The sequence below is a fragment of the Maniola jurtina genome, chromosome 22, assembly GCF_905333055.1.
Source record: "Maniola jurtina chromosome 22, ilManJurt1.1, whole genome shotgun sequence".
NCBI lineage: Eukaryota > Metazoa > Arthropoda > Insecta > Lepidoptera > Nymphalidae > Maniola > Maniola jurtina.
In genome coordinates, this window is record NC_060050.1 from 686,286 (window position 1) to 702,709 (window position 16,424).

Sequence of the window (16,424 nt, forward strand, 5' to 3'; positions counted from 1 at the left end):
AATGTTACGTCATTAATAATGTTCTCGAATTTCAGCCTCAGAAATGAACTTATAAACATAAAAGTACATCATTGATTTTGAAAGAGTTATTTCTGATTGTTTTTGCAAGCTGAAACAAGTTATTTACTTCGAACTCATCGAAATTGAGACCTGTTTCGCTAAGCCTACGCATATTTTGAAAACAAAAATAGTGTTTACGTACGAGTAGATTTGACTGTAAATAGTAGTAGGCATTTATCGCGAAATAAAATGAATGAATAAGCGAAGATAGTATTATTAAAGTATATCTTACGTCAATAGGCAGCGTCTTCTTGGAGTTGAGATGCTCAATTAGTAGTTGCAAGGGCCCACATGGGTACAACTCGTTGAAATCGACAAAGGCTTGTGCCACGCTCTTGAAGAACATCTGACGCTGCTTCTCTGCAAACGAGGAAAATTGTTTAAATTTTAAGATAATTGGAGAATTACTACAGACATTTATCCATGAACGGAATAAAAGGCACGATGCCTTTGCACGCATAGTCAAAATTCCACGGACACATACGAAACGATTTGCCTTCTCGTTCATAATACGACCCGCTAGAATATGAAACGCCCTTTCAGCTTTAGTTTTCCTCTCTACTTTTAACATTCCTTTTAACCTTCAAGCCAAGAGTAAATAGGCATTTTCTAGGTAAGCGCGCTTCATCTTAAGCTGCATTATTACTTGCCAGCAGGTCTGAAGATAATTTACTATACGCACCAGGAGTCCGTTGCAGGAAGAGCTGCAGGAACACATTATGCGGCGCCAACTGATGCAACACGCAGCGAAGAAACTGATGCGCCACGAACACTGCACTGCCCGGAAGTCGGGTGCTGCTCTCTGCCTGCCACGAGTAACTGCCCAGCTGCACCACCCTGTGGGCAGTTGTTACTAGTATAAAGCAGCTCAGCGTTTGTCTGTTCGTTTAAAAGCTGTGATTTCAAAACTGAGTAGAACGCACCCGTACGCACACACATACCCGCAAGCACACGTATACGCAAGTACGTGCATATCTAAGCCCACGCGCATATAATACGTACGCACTCACACACAAAAAATAATATGTTCCTACGTACGCACGCACCATATGCGTATGCATGCAACTTACTGCGCGCATGCTTTATAAAATATTTGTTAAAGTATCTGTCACACTTATTTTTAACCGACTTCAAAAAAGGAGGAGGTTCTCAATTCGTCGGAATCTTTTTCTTTTTTATTACTTTACATACTAATAACTCGACCTGATTCTTTTAAATTTTCATTTCCGGTCTAACTAAGAGTCTCTAACTCTCTGCTAAGAATAAGGATTAAATACAACAGTGGCAATAATTTGAATCTATGAACGTTCGAATTTCAATTATAGACCTTAACGTTAAGCTACTAAGGCCTATATTACCGTGTAACATATTACCGTGTAACACTGTGCAATAAGGCGGGCAGCAAGGTTGCAGCGGCGGCTGGCTCGCGGCGTACGAACGTGGCCAGCACTATCACACAAAGCCCCAACTCCTCATCGCTGTACTGCTCCACTGCGCCGCCACACTCTCCACCTAGAAGATAAAAATAAATAGTCAAGTTAAAAACAAAAAAAAAGATAATGAAGAGATCTATTGCCTCATTGGTCCAGTGGCTAGTCCCGCGACTTCATAAACCAGCAGTTGAATAAGCTCACGAAGGGTTGAATGGACGTCATTTTCGTAATCAACATCCTGAAAGTCTTCAAAGTCTTCGTCCATACCGAAAATACTATTGACCTGTCTTCGTTTTTCCTAGCGTTCTGGTTACACCCTGTGTAAGGCATACGTACATCGGTACCGCAGCGTGGCGTCAGGTCGAAGCGGCACGGGCTGCGCGTGCGCCGCGCGCCGCGCCGCGCGACGCGTCCCTCCCCACCAAGCTTGACCGCTTTCTAAAATACATTTTTTTTTAATAATTTTAATAGGTAATTATTACGGTTCATCCACGTGATATTAAGTGTTTAAAAATCCTTGGAAACCCCGTAGATTTGCCTGAGTAAAAAGTAGCTAAAAAGTAAATTGACCAAGCGCATGGGCGGTGAAATGATGACAGTAACCCTTAGTAGTAGGAGAGGTTATGGGTTTTCTATTCTTAGTTCGAACGCATTATATGGATAATATTGTAGCGAGGCTCAAGGAAATTACCAGTAGAGAGTGGCCTAGCGGGTCTCGGCGTTTGTGTGTTGGTGTGTGCGGGAGGGGGTTGCGGGGGTTGCGGCGGCTGCGGCGGCTGCGGCGCGGGCGGCGGCGGCGACCCCAGCTGCGCCACTTGCCGGGCCAAGCGACGAGGTGACCTGCACCATCGAGTAAAGATATATTACATAGCTAGGTTCGTTAAAGCCGTCTAGACTGAGTAATCGTGCGGTAAGTGCAGTAACTGTATTTCGATGAAATATCTATTAATGACGCGACACTAGTGAGGAGAAAATAAGGAAGCTCCACTCACCAGTATACACAACTGAATAAAACATATAACTTTCAAACACAATGCCCCAGCACTCGACGGTTAGTCCAATCGCGGTTCTAAACCGTCTTCTGATGCTGACACATAGTTTGACAGTCAGCTCAGGATAGACTGTCACACTTTCGTTCATATAATTTTGAGTATGGGTATAGATAATTGAAGGTGTACCGTGCGCTTTCAGACGAGGGTCGGTCGGCGAGTCGGTGCGGGCGTGCGGGCGCCTGCTCCGCCTCGCTGGAGTCCGTGCGCTCCGTCGAGTCGTCTGAAAACATGTCTTAGCAGATGTTCACTATATGTTTACACTGTTTCCATATTCATTACATTAACATAACAGGAGAAAGAAAATATAGCCTTCTATCTCCAAAAATTCATAACTGGCTGTACCGTTTTGTATTTGCAACATCTGCACTATTTACCCATATTCGCAATAGAGAAATTAGATTTGATTTGATTCCCTGCATGAATTTTTCCAAGGCTTTTTGGTTGCACGTTAAGCCCAACTAACTACATATTATCAGAAATTGTCTGTCCGAAAATTCTGAGGCACGCCGGAAGGTACTCTTGCTCATAAAATTCAAGACCCCACAGACTGTTAGAATTTCACCAGACCTATGCATCTTATGTTCGCAGAGTTCAACAGACAGACAGAAAGTTATGTTTGCAGTGCAACAGAACAGGTAGAAAGTCTGGCTGAAAATTTCTGATATTATGATGCCTGTTAAAGGGTTACTATAGCAATGGAAAGTGGCATATTTACCAGGAATGTTGAGAGCCTCCCGAACCCTGTCCACGAGCGCGTTGAAGACTGGATACTGCTCCTTGTTGGGCTTGGGGCCGATGGGCAACAATCTGATGTCAAACAACAGATTCCACGTTCAGTCGATTCCCTGAATTTTACTGCGCGTAAAAGTTACAAGCTTTACTGTCACAGAGTAAGGATAGTGTTATTATAACTAGTTACCAGACGTTCCACGGAGCCATAGAAAGAGCAAACCATCGTACAAGAAATACCTACCTAACACTTTTATTAGAACACTGCAAGTTAATGACAAACAGCGCCATCTATATGTGATTTAGTAAATTGATGTTTCCGCGAACTTAATTTTTTTGTAATGTAACCACAAATTCATGGTTTTCGGGAATTTTCCTTTACTTGTGGTATAAGCCTACCTACCTGCCTTTCATGATTCTAGGTCAACGGGAAGTACCCTATAGGTTTATAGAATAGAATTGATTTTTATCCAAATAAACTTTTACAAGTGCTTTTGAATCTTTAAAATAATCTACCACTGGTTCGGAATGCCGTTCCTACCGAGAAGAACCAGCAAGAAACTCGGCGGTTACTCTTTTTAAGTGTTCAATTTACAATAATATGCCATACTATACCATACAAGCAATTTCAGACAGGACAAACACGACATACGGACAGACAGACATACAAAGTGATCCTATAAGGGTTCATTTTTCCTTTTGAGGTACGGAACCCTAAAAATATCAAAATGTGTACCTTTCCGGCACAGGCGGCGGTATGTGGAAGGTGTGCGCAGGCGGTTGCGGGTGCGGCGGGTGCGGGGAGGGCCCGCTCCACGCGACCTCCATCTTTGACAGCGGGGACTCTGGCGACGCGTACGCCACACCTGATCATAAAAAAAATAGAAGTTTTTTTACAGTATCTTTAAAACAAGAGTGAATAGGCAACTTTAAGGTAAACTCATCTTAGGCCACATCATTACTTTCCATCAGATGTGATTGTGGTTAAGCGTTTGCCTATAATGAATTTAAAAAAAATAAGATCTCCGCTGTACACACACACACACACACACACACACACACACACACACACACACACACACACACACACACACACACACACACACACACACACACACACACACACACACACACACACACACACACACACACACACACACACACACACACACACACACACACACACACACACACACACACACACACACACACACACACACACACACACACACACACACACACACACACACACACACCACAAACACACACACACATGCACAACGAACAAAAAAAGGTTATCCTTCGTTTTTCATAATATATTCAAAATAGCGTTTGCACCAATTTTCGTTATGATATTGATTAGGAGGTCAAAATACTCTGATTCATCGGAGGTATGAGCTTTTCGGAAGTTCCCGGGATGTTGCCAGGATCACAATCTTCAGTAATGAAGGAACAACCGGAGAGAGAGAGAGAGAGAGAGAGACAGAAAATGTACAAAAAGTCAGAAATTTACCTGGGCTGCGCAGGAGCGCGTGCTGCTGCGGCTGCGCGAGCGCGTCGCCGCCATTGGACGACGCGGCCGTGTCTGGGGACGTGCTACTGCCCACTGTATAAATGCAATATTATACAATCAAATCCATTTTCAGAGCCCCGTTCACGGTAGCGACAACTCTTTTAAGCCTCAATAGCTCAACGGTTATAGGAGCGGACTGAAATCCGAAAGGTCAGTGGTTCAAACCCCCACCCGTTGCACTATTGTCGTATCCCACTAGCTTAACGCTTAGTTCAAGGGGAAAGGGGAATGTTAGTCATGATTAAAATGACTAATATTCTTTTTAAAAATAAAAATAAAACTCTTTGGTAGGTATAGTGCATGTATTAGTGAAATTACTAGAACCAGGAAATACAGTCTACACAAGGTGCATCTCCAATGATTCACAGATCTCAACCTTAGTTAGACTATTATATCAATGAGTGTGACTGCAGTGAAGTTATTTGAATGAAATGAAAAATGATCATACCAACAATCCTCTTCTGTTTGCCGAGTATCTTAGTCCTAGGCGAGTGTTGCTGATGCAACTGGTCGGGCCAGATCTCTACCGACTGGCCACTCATAGGTGTGGATTTTCTAAACAATTCAATTAAATTCATTATGAGGTATACGTTTCAAGAAAATCTGCCTCTACCCCTTCCCAGTTAGCCCCCTTCCATCTTAGACTGCATCATCACTTACCACATGGTGAGATTGCAGTGAAGGGCTAAATTTGTTGTAACCAAAAAAAAAATCAAATGTCTTAATTTTATGCAGGACAACTAGAATTCTGAAACGATGGTAGTCATGAAATAGCATAAGTGCTATTTCATGACTCTACCATCGTTTCAGAATTCTACTAAGAAAAGCCAGCAAGGAAATATTATTTTTAATATGTAAAATATTACAAAATGTAACACCATAACTGATTCTTCCATACTTATGTTATTAATGCGAAAGTGTGTCTGTCTGTTGGCTACGTTTTCACGGCTCATCATTTGACCGATTGTGTTAAAAGGTACGGATATAAATTGCATCCTAAAAACGGCTACTTTTTGTACCTGAAAATTCCCTCAGGATTTTTGCACCTGGACGAAGTTTGCATTTAGTATGTCACATATCAAAGTAAAAAGTTGTAATATACCATGTATCAAAACTATTTAAAGAAAACGCTTTTTAAAAGCAGTTTATATAAGTAACATGCTTAATATTATGATTTCTGTAAATATATGGGAACTCACAGGTTAGAGGAATCGCTGCCTATTGATACTGACGAGCTTGTAGACAGTTGATGCGCTGAGCGTGATCCCACAGCGGCTGGCTGCATTACACATTTTTCAGTTATGCTAAACAAGGATCCAAAAGCTTAATTTGCTATAATCCTTACTAATATTATAAATGCGAAAGTGTGTCTGTCTGTCTGCTACGTTTTCACGGCCCAACCACTGAACCGATTTTAATGAAATTTGGTGCAGACTTGGGACACATCCCGAGGAAGGACATAGGCTACTTTTTATCGCGGAAAATTCAAGAGTTCCTACGGGATTAAAAAAAACCGAAAACCACGCGGGCGAAGCCGCGGGCATTCTCTAGTCCGCTATAAACCAAACAAATCTGTATGGTGCAACTTGCAGAATGCGACATGCACCGCCCGCCCTCCCACTGATAAACATGCAGGAAAAGCCAGCCACCAAGCAAGCCATACGCACCAACACCACACAGCACCACACAAATCCCAAAACTACTCCACGCACGTTTCGCCTCGACACCGGAGCATCCTCAAGAGATGTATACCTTACATTGCCTAATTGCAAAGACTTTAGCCGAATTTGTTTGGTTTAGCGGATTATAGCAAATTAAGCTTTTGGCTCCTTGTATATCATGGACTTCCGCAAAATAACGCCTGCTTCTATGCTTCAGTTATGTTAAGTTCAGTTGTTATGTTCAATTATTCAGTTGTTTGAAACAAATCACTACCCAACTTTACCCTTCTTCATTTCACATTACAGGGTCCCATCCCCGTCGCCTGCGTCCCTTCTTTCACTCTGCTCTCTGCAAGTCAGAGGGGCACGCGGAGAAACCTTGCCCTCTGCCAAGTCATAGTCTGCCAACAATATCCCCAAAGAAGAAATTGTTAGCCATGTTACCGGGGCTGACCGGTCCAAATACTGCTCTTCTCCTCGGATGACTCCAAAAGGGACCAGCAGCACCCGGGCACACTGGGAGGTTACCTGGCTGGTATCCCTGCATCACTATTAATACCTGTCGTAAGGTGCGTAAGTGCGACAGAGAGCGCAACAGGCGGCGTCCTATTCCCCCATTTTATTGCAAAGAGAGGGCTATCAGTATCGCCGCTTTTACATTCGCACTATATTAAATGAAATAGGTACCTATTTCAATAGAAACTCACGATTTTTCCAAGTCCCGGGTAGGAAACGCCGTGCGGCGGCGCGGTGGGTGGCGCTTCGTCGTAGTGAGATGGCTCATCGAATGATCCCTACGGATACATTGGAAGATGAATATTTCTTCTTTGGATATTTCACTAAGCATAAGTTCAATTTGTTTTAAGGGTTTTTAAGATACTTACTACCCCTTTTATATCCCTATCATTATTAAAACCATTACTTTACTAATATACCAAAAAAAAAAATTGTCAGGTTTTCCTGACTGGATATCTTGTCTTATCTGTATTGTAAACATCCTGTCATCTCATATTAAAACAAATAAATCATTTCATTTCATTTCAAGTTCTAACCTTTTCTTCTTTCTTTACCTTTTTCAATTTGGATTCTCAAAACAAGAAATAAAATAAAATTAATAGTTTTACCTTTTTTGACGTAGTTTCTCAAAAAAATAAGTGCCGTGATACCTTAAAAAATAAAAAGTAAACAATAGTAACAACGTAAAAAATTATGAACAAAATGAAACAGAAAAAAATGGCACCATCTATACTATGGTATTATTCTTTTACGTGTTGATGGTTGAAAACATTTGAGTTAGACAAAGGGGCACAAGGTTATGGTACCGTTTTCCTTCAAAGATACGGAACCCTAAACTCACGGGAGCAGTGCTGCCGTGCACAGTAGTGTCAGACTTGTCGCTGGTCTCCGGGATGGCTATCAGCTCGCTCTCCGACGACTCCTGCTCCAGGCTCCATTGTTGGTACCTACAATGATTTTCATCCCTACAATATGTTATAAAACGTGGTATTTTAAATAAATAATTACTTTAAAAATCTGATTCTTTCTTTAATTCAGTCTCTATAAGAGCTATTGAAATAATTTCAAGTCTAGCTCATGACAAAGTCAATTTAAAATTGATAGCTAAATTTTTCACCAACAGACAAACAAAAAAATTAAAGAAACAGAGTTGATAGTGCATTTCCATCAATTTCTCAGCTGAGTTTAAAATTTCAAGTCACTAGTTTATCGAAAAATTATTTTATTTATGTAGAGTTCTATATTGCATACACAAACATATACTTACAGAAAACACAGAAGAAACTATACATGAGGGTGCAAAGGCGGCTTTATTGCTAAAGCAATCTCTTACAAGCAACCTTTCACAAAATTAAAGTTTACCGAACAGACAAGCAAACAAACAAGCAGACAAGAAAGTGAAGGTCTGAAGGTATAACTGGGTACTAACTTGGCAGGCTCGGGGGGTTCGGGCCAATGCGCCGGTGATTTGTGCGTAGTACTTGGCTCCTCCACTTTCAATGGCACTTCGCGACTTTCTGAAATGTTTTACATGCCATTCCTAAAATATACCACATTGCACTAAAGATAAGAGAAACTATTGTTTACACAATAGATAACTTTCTCTGTTTCTATTACCTTTAGCGGTCCCCTGACACAACGAGCGCTTGGATAAAAATTTTACTATTTACTTAAAGGGCCATTCATACTTATTATAACATACTTACCTACCCTCTTTTTAGAGGTTTTTGTGTCGGAGATTTTTTAAATTTTTTATTTAATGTTTTAAATTTTTGTTCGCTTTTTTAACCCCCGACCCAAAAAGAGGGGTGTTATAAGTTTGACGTGTGTATCTGTGTATCGATGTATCTGTGTATCTGTCTGTGGCATTGTAGCTCCTAAACTAATGAACCGATTTTAATTTAGTTTTTTTTGTTTGAAAGGTGGCTTGATCGAGAGTGTTCTTAGCTATAATTCAAGAAAATCGGTTCAGCCGTTTGAAAGTTATCAGCTCTTTTCTAGTTACTGTAACCTTCACTTGTCGGGGGTGTTATAAATTTTTAATTTACACTTGTTGGATCGTTAAGTTTCAATCCCAACAGTACTTAAGAAGTTTTCACCTAAATAAAATTCGAGTAAAACAAAATTTTTGAACGATTTTTTTGTCAAACATATTTTGGTTATGGACCATTCGGTGTGTGATCATACCTCTAGGGTGGTGCTGCTGCGAGCAGTGCGGTCGCAGCTGCTGCTGCGGCAACAGCAGCACCGGTGGGATGCGCTTGCACTGATGGTGCTGCGCTTCCACGGACTGCAGCACAGCACGGACCAGTGCACCAGCCAACGTGCATAGAGTACCATTGCTGTAGTGGTACTGTATCCGATAAACGACCAATCAGATCATCCTGTGTCTATAGTACGCATAAAACAAGTAGTCCCAGCTGAACCCAAGGCATCATATGAAAACAGATAACAGCTGGGCTTGTGTATTTGGTTATCCTTAATCTATGGCCAACCAGAGTATCCGTCATCGGTTACTCTGGTTCTCCTATAATATAATAATATCTTTATTTTGTCAGACAACAAGGCCCCCAATATTATGTTAGTAACCACCTTAACCTAAGTTGGTAACTACCTATAAATAATACGAGTAATAATAACTTATGAACCAGAATAACCGGCATTGGTTACTCTGGTTTTCCTATGGATCTCCTAATTTCTGATTTGATCACGTAGAGAAATTCCAAGCATAGTTCTCTCCATCGCCTGCTGAGTAAGTTTGAGCCTTTTTAGCTCAGAAAGCTACAGAAGATGTCTGGCCCAAATCAAGCACTGCCAGGATGTGTGGAGACAGAAGAGAAAACAAAGACTTACCTTGTAAAGGACTACAAGTAGCGCCATAAGCCAGTGTCGCCTCACGTGCGGCTCCAACGCCGCCAGCGAGTGTACCGCCGCCGCGTTGCTGGCGGTGTACAACGCCGGACGAATACAGTGCTGCAACAAGATTATATGATTCCTCTTACACTTATTAAACCCCATTTTTAGGGTTCCGTACCTCAAAAGGAAAAACGGAACCCTTAACGGAACTCTTTGTTGTCTGTCTGTCGTGTCTGTCAAGGAAACTTCCCGGGTACTTCCCGTTGACCTAAAATCATGAAATTTAGCAGGTAGGTAGGTCTTATAGCACAAGTAAAGGACTAAATCCGAAATCCGTGAATTGTGGTTACATCACAAAAAAAAAAATGAGTTCATGAACAAATAAAAAAACCTGTACATTCTAAAACAGATTGTTATTTTTTTTTTTGCATAATAGTTTTTGATTCATTGTGCAAAATGTCGGAAAAAATACGTAACCCTCGGTGCGCGAGTTTGACTCGCACTTGGCTGGTTTTTATATCATAAAAACGAAACTAAAATACATTTAGGTATCCTATTCAAGTAAAGTCTAGGTACAAGATACTGTTGCAATAAATAAAGTAGGTACAAACCTGCAGCAACATGAGCGTGGGTTCAGCAATGCTAGCCCCCATCACGTGGTTCTGGTCCAAAACTTGAGGCAGATTTGCCATGAAAGCATTGAAAATGGACGACATTCTGTAACACACACACATATTAAATCACTTCCCATATTTTAATCACTACCATAATATGAAGTCAAAACACAGTCTACAGATCCCAACATTGGACTTGTAGATTTGTATAAATGAAATCCACAACAAGTATAAATTAAAAATTTATAACACCCCCGACAAGTGAAGGTTACAGTAACTAGAAAAGAGCTGATAAGTTTCAAACGGCTGAACCGATTTTCTTGGATTATAGCTAAGAACACTCTCGATCTAGCCACCTTTCAAACAAAAAAACTAAATTAAAATCGGTTCATTAGTTTAGCAGCTACGAGGCCACAGACAGATATACAGACACACACGTCAAACTTATAACACCCCTCTTTTTGGGTCGGGGGTTAAAAACTAAATTTCTTACCTTAGAGTATGTGGTGATATAGTGAAGAACCTCTCCATAGAGTTGTATCCGAGTAGAAGGAACAAATGTCTTAACACTAGCTCTTGAGTTTTCAAACACGACTTATCTTCTGTTGGATGCGCTTGGTCTGATCTGAAACAATGCCCCTATTCAATTGGCAAATAACACAGGTTTTATTGACGTCAGGGATCCGAGGTTCGATCCTGGGTACGCACGTTTGTCTTTTCAGAGTTGTGTGCATTTTAAGCAATTAAATATCACTTACTTTAACGGAGGAGGAAAACATCGTGAGGAATGCATGCCTGCGAATTCTCTATAATGCGCTTAAAGGTGTGTAAAGTGTGCCAATCTGAAACTGGCAAGCATGGTGGACTATATGGCTAGGCTATGATGATGAGGATAATAAACCATAGCATAGTCAATTCTCAGATCTGGTAATATGGCTTAGTGGAAGGGCAAACTTTCAACGAAATAATTTATCAGACGTAAGTTTCTTATACTGCAGTTCTGTTTGCAGTACCTGTGATCCGAAATAAAAGAATATTTATTTAGTTAAATCAACCCTTAAAAGGGTTACCCTGTGTTCTAAAATAGAAACATTATAAGGATTTAATAAATTGTATTTGAAATGCCCGGATAGGGCTTCATGTGTGTTGCATAAGCATCTACCATCAAATGTACATGAAAGCAAATAAATAAATGAAATGAAATAATAATAATACCTCTAATAATGGAATAATAACTAAACACACATGTAAGAATTTTTTAAAGTAACTGCCAGAAGAGGTGCCGTCTTATAGATATTTCATTATAATAAATAAAGTATATGAATAAATGAAAAGTATATGGATACAGTATATACCTGGATAAAAACTGCATCAATAGAAACACCAGCAAGTTGGTGGTCTCTTTGTCAGCCTCCTCCAAGTCCACCGCCTTGGGCAGCACTGTCGTCATCGTATCATCAGTTGACCGACCGGACAGGGAGTGAATACCATCTGAAACACAGTATTTTCATCCATTTTAGAATCTGTTTTACTTCGAGCCATACATAGATTTTTTTATTCCTATACAAATTAGCCCTTGATTACAATCTTGCGATGTGAATCGCTAACTTAGTGTCTAACTGATAGTCACCGAGCTCATTTGACATTGGTTAGTTCTACATTGCTGCTTCATTGAGTAACATAAAAAAAAATCGTGGAAAATCTTCAATGGATTAGAACTAAATTCAGTGTTAGACACTGAGTTAGTTACTTTAGAGATTTATTAGACTGTTTTGAAATAGCAAACTTGAGATATTTTTACCATGTGTATTATTGGACCGTGGAGTGGCGGGTGGCGCTTGCGGCGTAGTGAGGAGTTGTCCTAGTCCCAGCCCAAAGCGGGAGGTTTTCCTCTTGAGCAGAGGGGCGGAGTACTGGCGCGAGTATACCTTCTCCCTCTCTGTTGGTGCAAACACTATAATGACGAGAAACCCACGCTTTATTGCCGTCATGATCTCAGCCTTGCGAACAAACATTAGGAGGATTAGAAGGAAGAAGTTTATTTTGTCAAAGTAATTCCACGATTCAACATAAAGGGTTGACAACTCCGTCCAAATAGATAAAATTCAAAATGTTCATTTTCAAGACTTCTTCAGTATTGAAGAAGTCTTGAAAAGAAGAGTGAAGTCAAGCGATTGAATCCCAAACGCCCCCGACTAAGGCCATGCTCGAGACCTCAACCCGTAAAATTAGGTTTCAAAAATGGCATCGTAATAGGCCTTGATTGTTCATACCTGCGTGCGGTTGTGGAGGCACAGCGGCGGGCGCGGACACGGTTCGCTTATACGGCCACTTGGCACCAAACGACGCTGCTAACGATCGCGGCGCACCTGCCAGCGCCTCATGCGCGCGCCTCACTCGCGCCTCCACCCATTCTGAGCGGCTGAGCAAATCTGTAAGCATCAATCAATGGCCTATGGGTGGATGGGTGCATATAGTTGCAGTAGAGATCGGGGGGCAACGTCCTCCTATGGGCGTCTCCTGTGAAGCTCGGACAACGGCTTAGGGTGTCGTTGGGATGGATGGGTCTGTCGGACATGATTATTCCGTATATTGCCCGGCAAACAAATTGGACCTAAAGCAGAATCCGGGAGAAAGTTGGTAAATCCGGGAAGAGAAAATCGACGTATCAACTGATCGCACTCGCTGTGACTGTTGAACCAATCGCGTGCACCGCCATTCGCCAGCCAATCGCGTCAATGCTCTGTCAAGTTGTTTGCTGGGCACAAAACCGAGCTGACAGATGGACTGCAGAATCATCGGTCGGTCCACTATCACCAGGTCGAATTGAGTCTCCAGGCAATAGAGGAGTAGCTATAAAAAATACTCACCCCTCAAATTGGAGTAGTCAACATTCTTGTTCGAGTTGATCTGCGCTTCCAGAAGTAGCGCTTCGAAGCGGTTGAGGAAGAACTCCCAGGTGAGGATGCGGCGGTCACTCAGCGTGTTGTGTAGCTGGTAGATGGACTGGAGGATCATCGGCCGGTCCACTATCACCAGGTCGAATTGAGTCTCCAGGCAATACAGAAGTAGCTATAAGAAATACAAACCCATTGAGAAAATAGCAAGACCTTGTTCTGACGAATAGGTATATTAGCAGGCGAGGCTCACTTGGTCACTTGACCCAAGAAATATATCTAAAGCGACGCACCCATTCTCCTCGCATTTCTATCTCTTCTAAACGAGAGAGAGCTAAGAGTTTAGAACCGTTTTGTAAATTAGTCTTTTACCCGAACTGCACCCGTAAGATACTATTAGGTATTTTGTGTTCACATACCTCTATAGCGTTATCGTGAATGGTCCCGATGTAGAGCGTAGCGCGCTGAGCGACGTACACGTTGATATCGTCCATGCTGGATATGAGGTAGCAGAACGCGGTCGCTAGAGCGGCTTGCAGGGAGAGGCTCGTTTTGATGGGCGAGCCGTCCATGAATCTGACATAGGGAAGATATTGTTTGGTCAATTCTTGAGTAAACTGAGGCCCGAAACGTCCTAACAATCAAATTAAACTCTATTACGACTATATACATAACGGCGACAATGGGCCACGCTGGTAACAGCGCTTACATGCCCCCGTCCTGCACCGCATCCCGCGACTCGATAAGCTGAACCGCCTCAACCATACAACGCCCCTAGTTCACAGAGTACATCTTTTTTTTTTCCTCTCTCGTCTGGCTTTACAAAGATTAGCCAGAGTACTTCTTATACTTAGTTTTTTTTTTTTTTTTTAAACTTTTTTTTTTATACCGGTCACAAGGAAATGAATTTGGCCGTATTAGTAGAGCGCTATCTCTCTCCCACACATGGGAGTTTTATTTCTTGTTTCGCTCAGGTGGTTGTCAATCAGCAATTACTAGCCACTGCTCGGACAAGTACCACCTTGAAGCAATTTGCTTCCTAGTTTCTAATCCGAATCGTTGGGATATGGAACGCCCTTCAGGCATCAGTTTTCTCGTGCAAGCGGACGAAGTCGCGGGCATAAGCTAATCTATAAATAATAAATAAAAATGGGGAATAATTACGAAGAGCTGTAACAAACCTGATCAGCATAGTAACACGCTCGACAGCCGTAAACCTCTTAGTGGCCTCAGGGTGGTGGAAGGCGTCCCTCACGAGCGCGCAGAACACGTCCGCGCCGCCCGCCAGCGTCACGCAGTGCAGCAACACCGGCACCGCCACTGAGCTGATGTGCGACTGCGCCGCGTCGCAGACGTTCCACAGACTGGACAAAGATCCATACTTAATATTATAAATGCAAAAGTGTGCCTGTCTGTCTGCTAGGTTTTCACAGCTGATAACATTTGGTACAGAGTTAGCTTACATCCCGAGGAAGGACACAGGCTACTTTTTATCCCGGAAAATTACAGAGTTCCTACAGAATTCTTAAAGATTTAGTTTAACCGTTTAATCGATTTATAGCTCGCATGCCAGAAATTGTCTTAGACAACTTTTTATCCGGAAAAATGAAAGAGTTCCCACGGGATAAAAATAAACAAAAAGAACATAAATAAACAGGACATAAAAACCCCTTCTCAAAAACTCTGCAAAAGAAAAATAATTTCAAACCTTCTTTCAGAATCCTTCTTAAGCATATGAATTCACAAAATAGCCTCACTTGTCAATAAGCAAATTCTCCTGGCACCATATCAAGAAGCCCTTATGCTCCGCCAGCGCATCCGTGTTTAACACAAGTACTTGCAGACACTGAAGCAGGTGATACAGGACATCTGGACGTTTGGTGTTCTTCAGTTCCTGAACAAAGTGGGAATATTTTAGAATTTTCCACTGGAATCTACAAGTATAAAGTCCCCAACGGGGTTCCGATATTGATAAATTATAATGTAATTGTAATTATTGAAATATCATTGTAAATAGTTAAAAAAAATGTAAATGAAGTGTTGGGGATTCAGCCAATGTTATTTCAAAACTTCGATTTAGTGTATAATTGTATGAACTCGGAAAAATGTATGCAGCAATGAAAGCAAATAAACTTATGATTGATTTTCAGCCAATGTGATGTTACATTGAGTTTAAAAATGTAATTGAAGATTAAATATTGAAATTAACTACAAAAGAAACTTTAAAATTATATTCGGCTTTATCATTGGTTTTATTCGAATTCATTTGAATTAGAAATTTTGAATTTAGGCTAGAGATAGATTTAGATGAAAGTAGTGAAATGTGAAATAAGAATGCCGCGTTTATTTTTTCCGCGTAAATATGGAGCTAAATATTTCTGATTTTAGGTCATGCTGAAAAAACATTTGCACTTACTTGTACTTACTTGCACTTACTTGTACTGTTAGATAGATAGATAGATAGAAGTCTTTATTGCACACAAAAACACATGTTCTACTGGTTTTATTGGTTTACAGGTCTTAAAAATCAATTATCAAATAATTGTTCACCTGCAGCAATTGATGTATGTATTGCAGCTCCTGGGGTAATTCTTCGATGCAGAAGTGGAATTTCCCCGCAGAAGTGGGCCAAAAGTTGGTCATGTCGTCATCTACTGATTCGCCTTCGTTTTCGCCCAACAGATTAGGGGTGGATACCTTTTAAGATTGTTGCAGATTTAGAACTTTGTGAAAGACTTTTAAAATTAGAGAATGCCCGTAAAAAAAGGACCTTAAAAATTTGAAAACAAAATATTTTTGCAAAGTTAATCTTTAAGTAAATGTTCATCATTCAGCATCTAAATTAAGTCCCTCGCACGTGGTATAAGTTTTGTATATTCGAAACATTTCCAATAGGTACATTTCTAGGTTAATGCAAGTTTTGGGAACTTGGTTGGATATCAAGAAAAGTATATTTTTAGCCACATTCTTTTAACTTTAGCATGATTTTGATTGAGTGTTCAATAATCACTAAAAAGATTAATTTACAAATTG

The 16,424-nt window shown here is 41.0% G+C and overlaps 1 protein-coding gene across 11 annotated transcripts in view; it reads right to left on the reverse strand.

Annotated features, from left to right (window-relative positions):
- LOC123876941 (protein unc-79 homolog) overlaps positions 1 to 16,424 on the reverse strand; it is a 41,672-nt gene that overhangs the window by 5,685 nt on the left and 19,563 nt on the right. For 7 of the 11 annotated variants that reach the window (XM_045923370.1, XM_045923371.1, XM_045923375.1 and 4 more), the window contains 26 exons: positions 15,942 to 16,088; positions 15,149 to 15,285; positions 14,573 to 14,755; positions 13,811 to 13,967; positions 13,365 to 13,566; positions 12,768 to 12,926; positions 12,296 to 12,448; positions 11,850 to 11,985; positions 10,988 to 11,119; positions 10,492 to 10,597; positions 9,878 to 9,997; positions 9,212 to 9,377; positions 8,454 to 8,541; positions 7,866 to 7,971; positions 7,216 to 7,302; positions 6,047 to 6,126; positions 5,296 to 5,402; positions 4,788 to 4,880; positions 4,011 to 4,140; positions 3,261 to 3,352; positions 2,672 to 2,777; positions 2,185 to 2,333; positions 1,830 to 1,931; positions 1,434 to 1,572; positions 743 to 897; positions 293 to 420 (listed from right to left, as the gene is read on the reverse strand). In XM_045923370.1, the coding sequence (XP_045779326.1) occupies positions 293 to 420; positions 743 to 897; positions 1,434 to 1,572; positions 1,830 to 1,931; positions 2,185 to 2,333; positions 2,672 to 2,777; positions 3,261 to 3,352; positions 4,011 to 4,140; positions 4,788 to 4,880; positions 5,296 to 5,402; positions 6,047 to 6,126; positions 7,216 to 7,302; positions 7,866 to 7,971; positions 8,454 to 8,541; positions 9,212 to 9,377; positions 9,878 to 9,997; positions 10,492 to 10,597; positions 10,988 to 11,119; positions 11,850 to 11,985; positions 12,296 to 12,448; positions 12,768 to 12,926; positions 13,365 to 13,566; positions 13,811 to 13,967; positions 14,573 to 14,755; positions 15,149 to 15,285; positions 15,942 to 16,088 (3,360 nt within the window). The remainder of the gene's footprint in view (positions 1 to 292; positions 421 to 742; positions 898 to 1,433; positions 1,573 to 1,829; positions 1,932 to 2,184; positions 2,334 to 2,671; positions 2,778 to 3,260; positions 3,353 to 4,010; positions 4,141 to 4,787; positions 4,881 to 5,295; positions 5,403 to 6,046; positions 6,127 to 7,215; positions 7,303 to 7,865; positions 7,972 to 8,453; positions 8,542 to 9,211; positions 9,378 to 9,877; positions 9,998 to 10,491; positions 10,598 to 10,987; positions 11,120 to 11,849; positions 11,986 to 12,295; positions 12,449 to 12,767; positions 12,927 to 13,364; positions 13,567 to 13,810; positions 13,968 to 14,572; positions 14,756 to 15,148; positions 15,286 to 15,941; positions 16,089 to 16,424) is intronic. The other 4 variants (XM_045923378.1, XM_045923377.1, XM_045923374.1 and 1 more) reach the window with 3 other exon arrangements.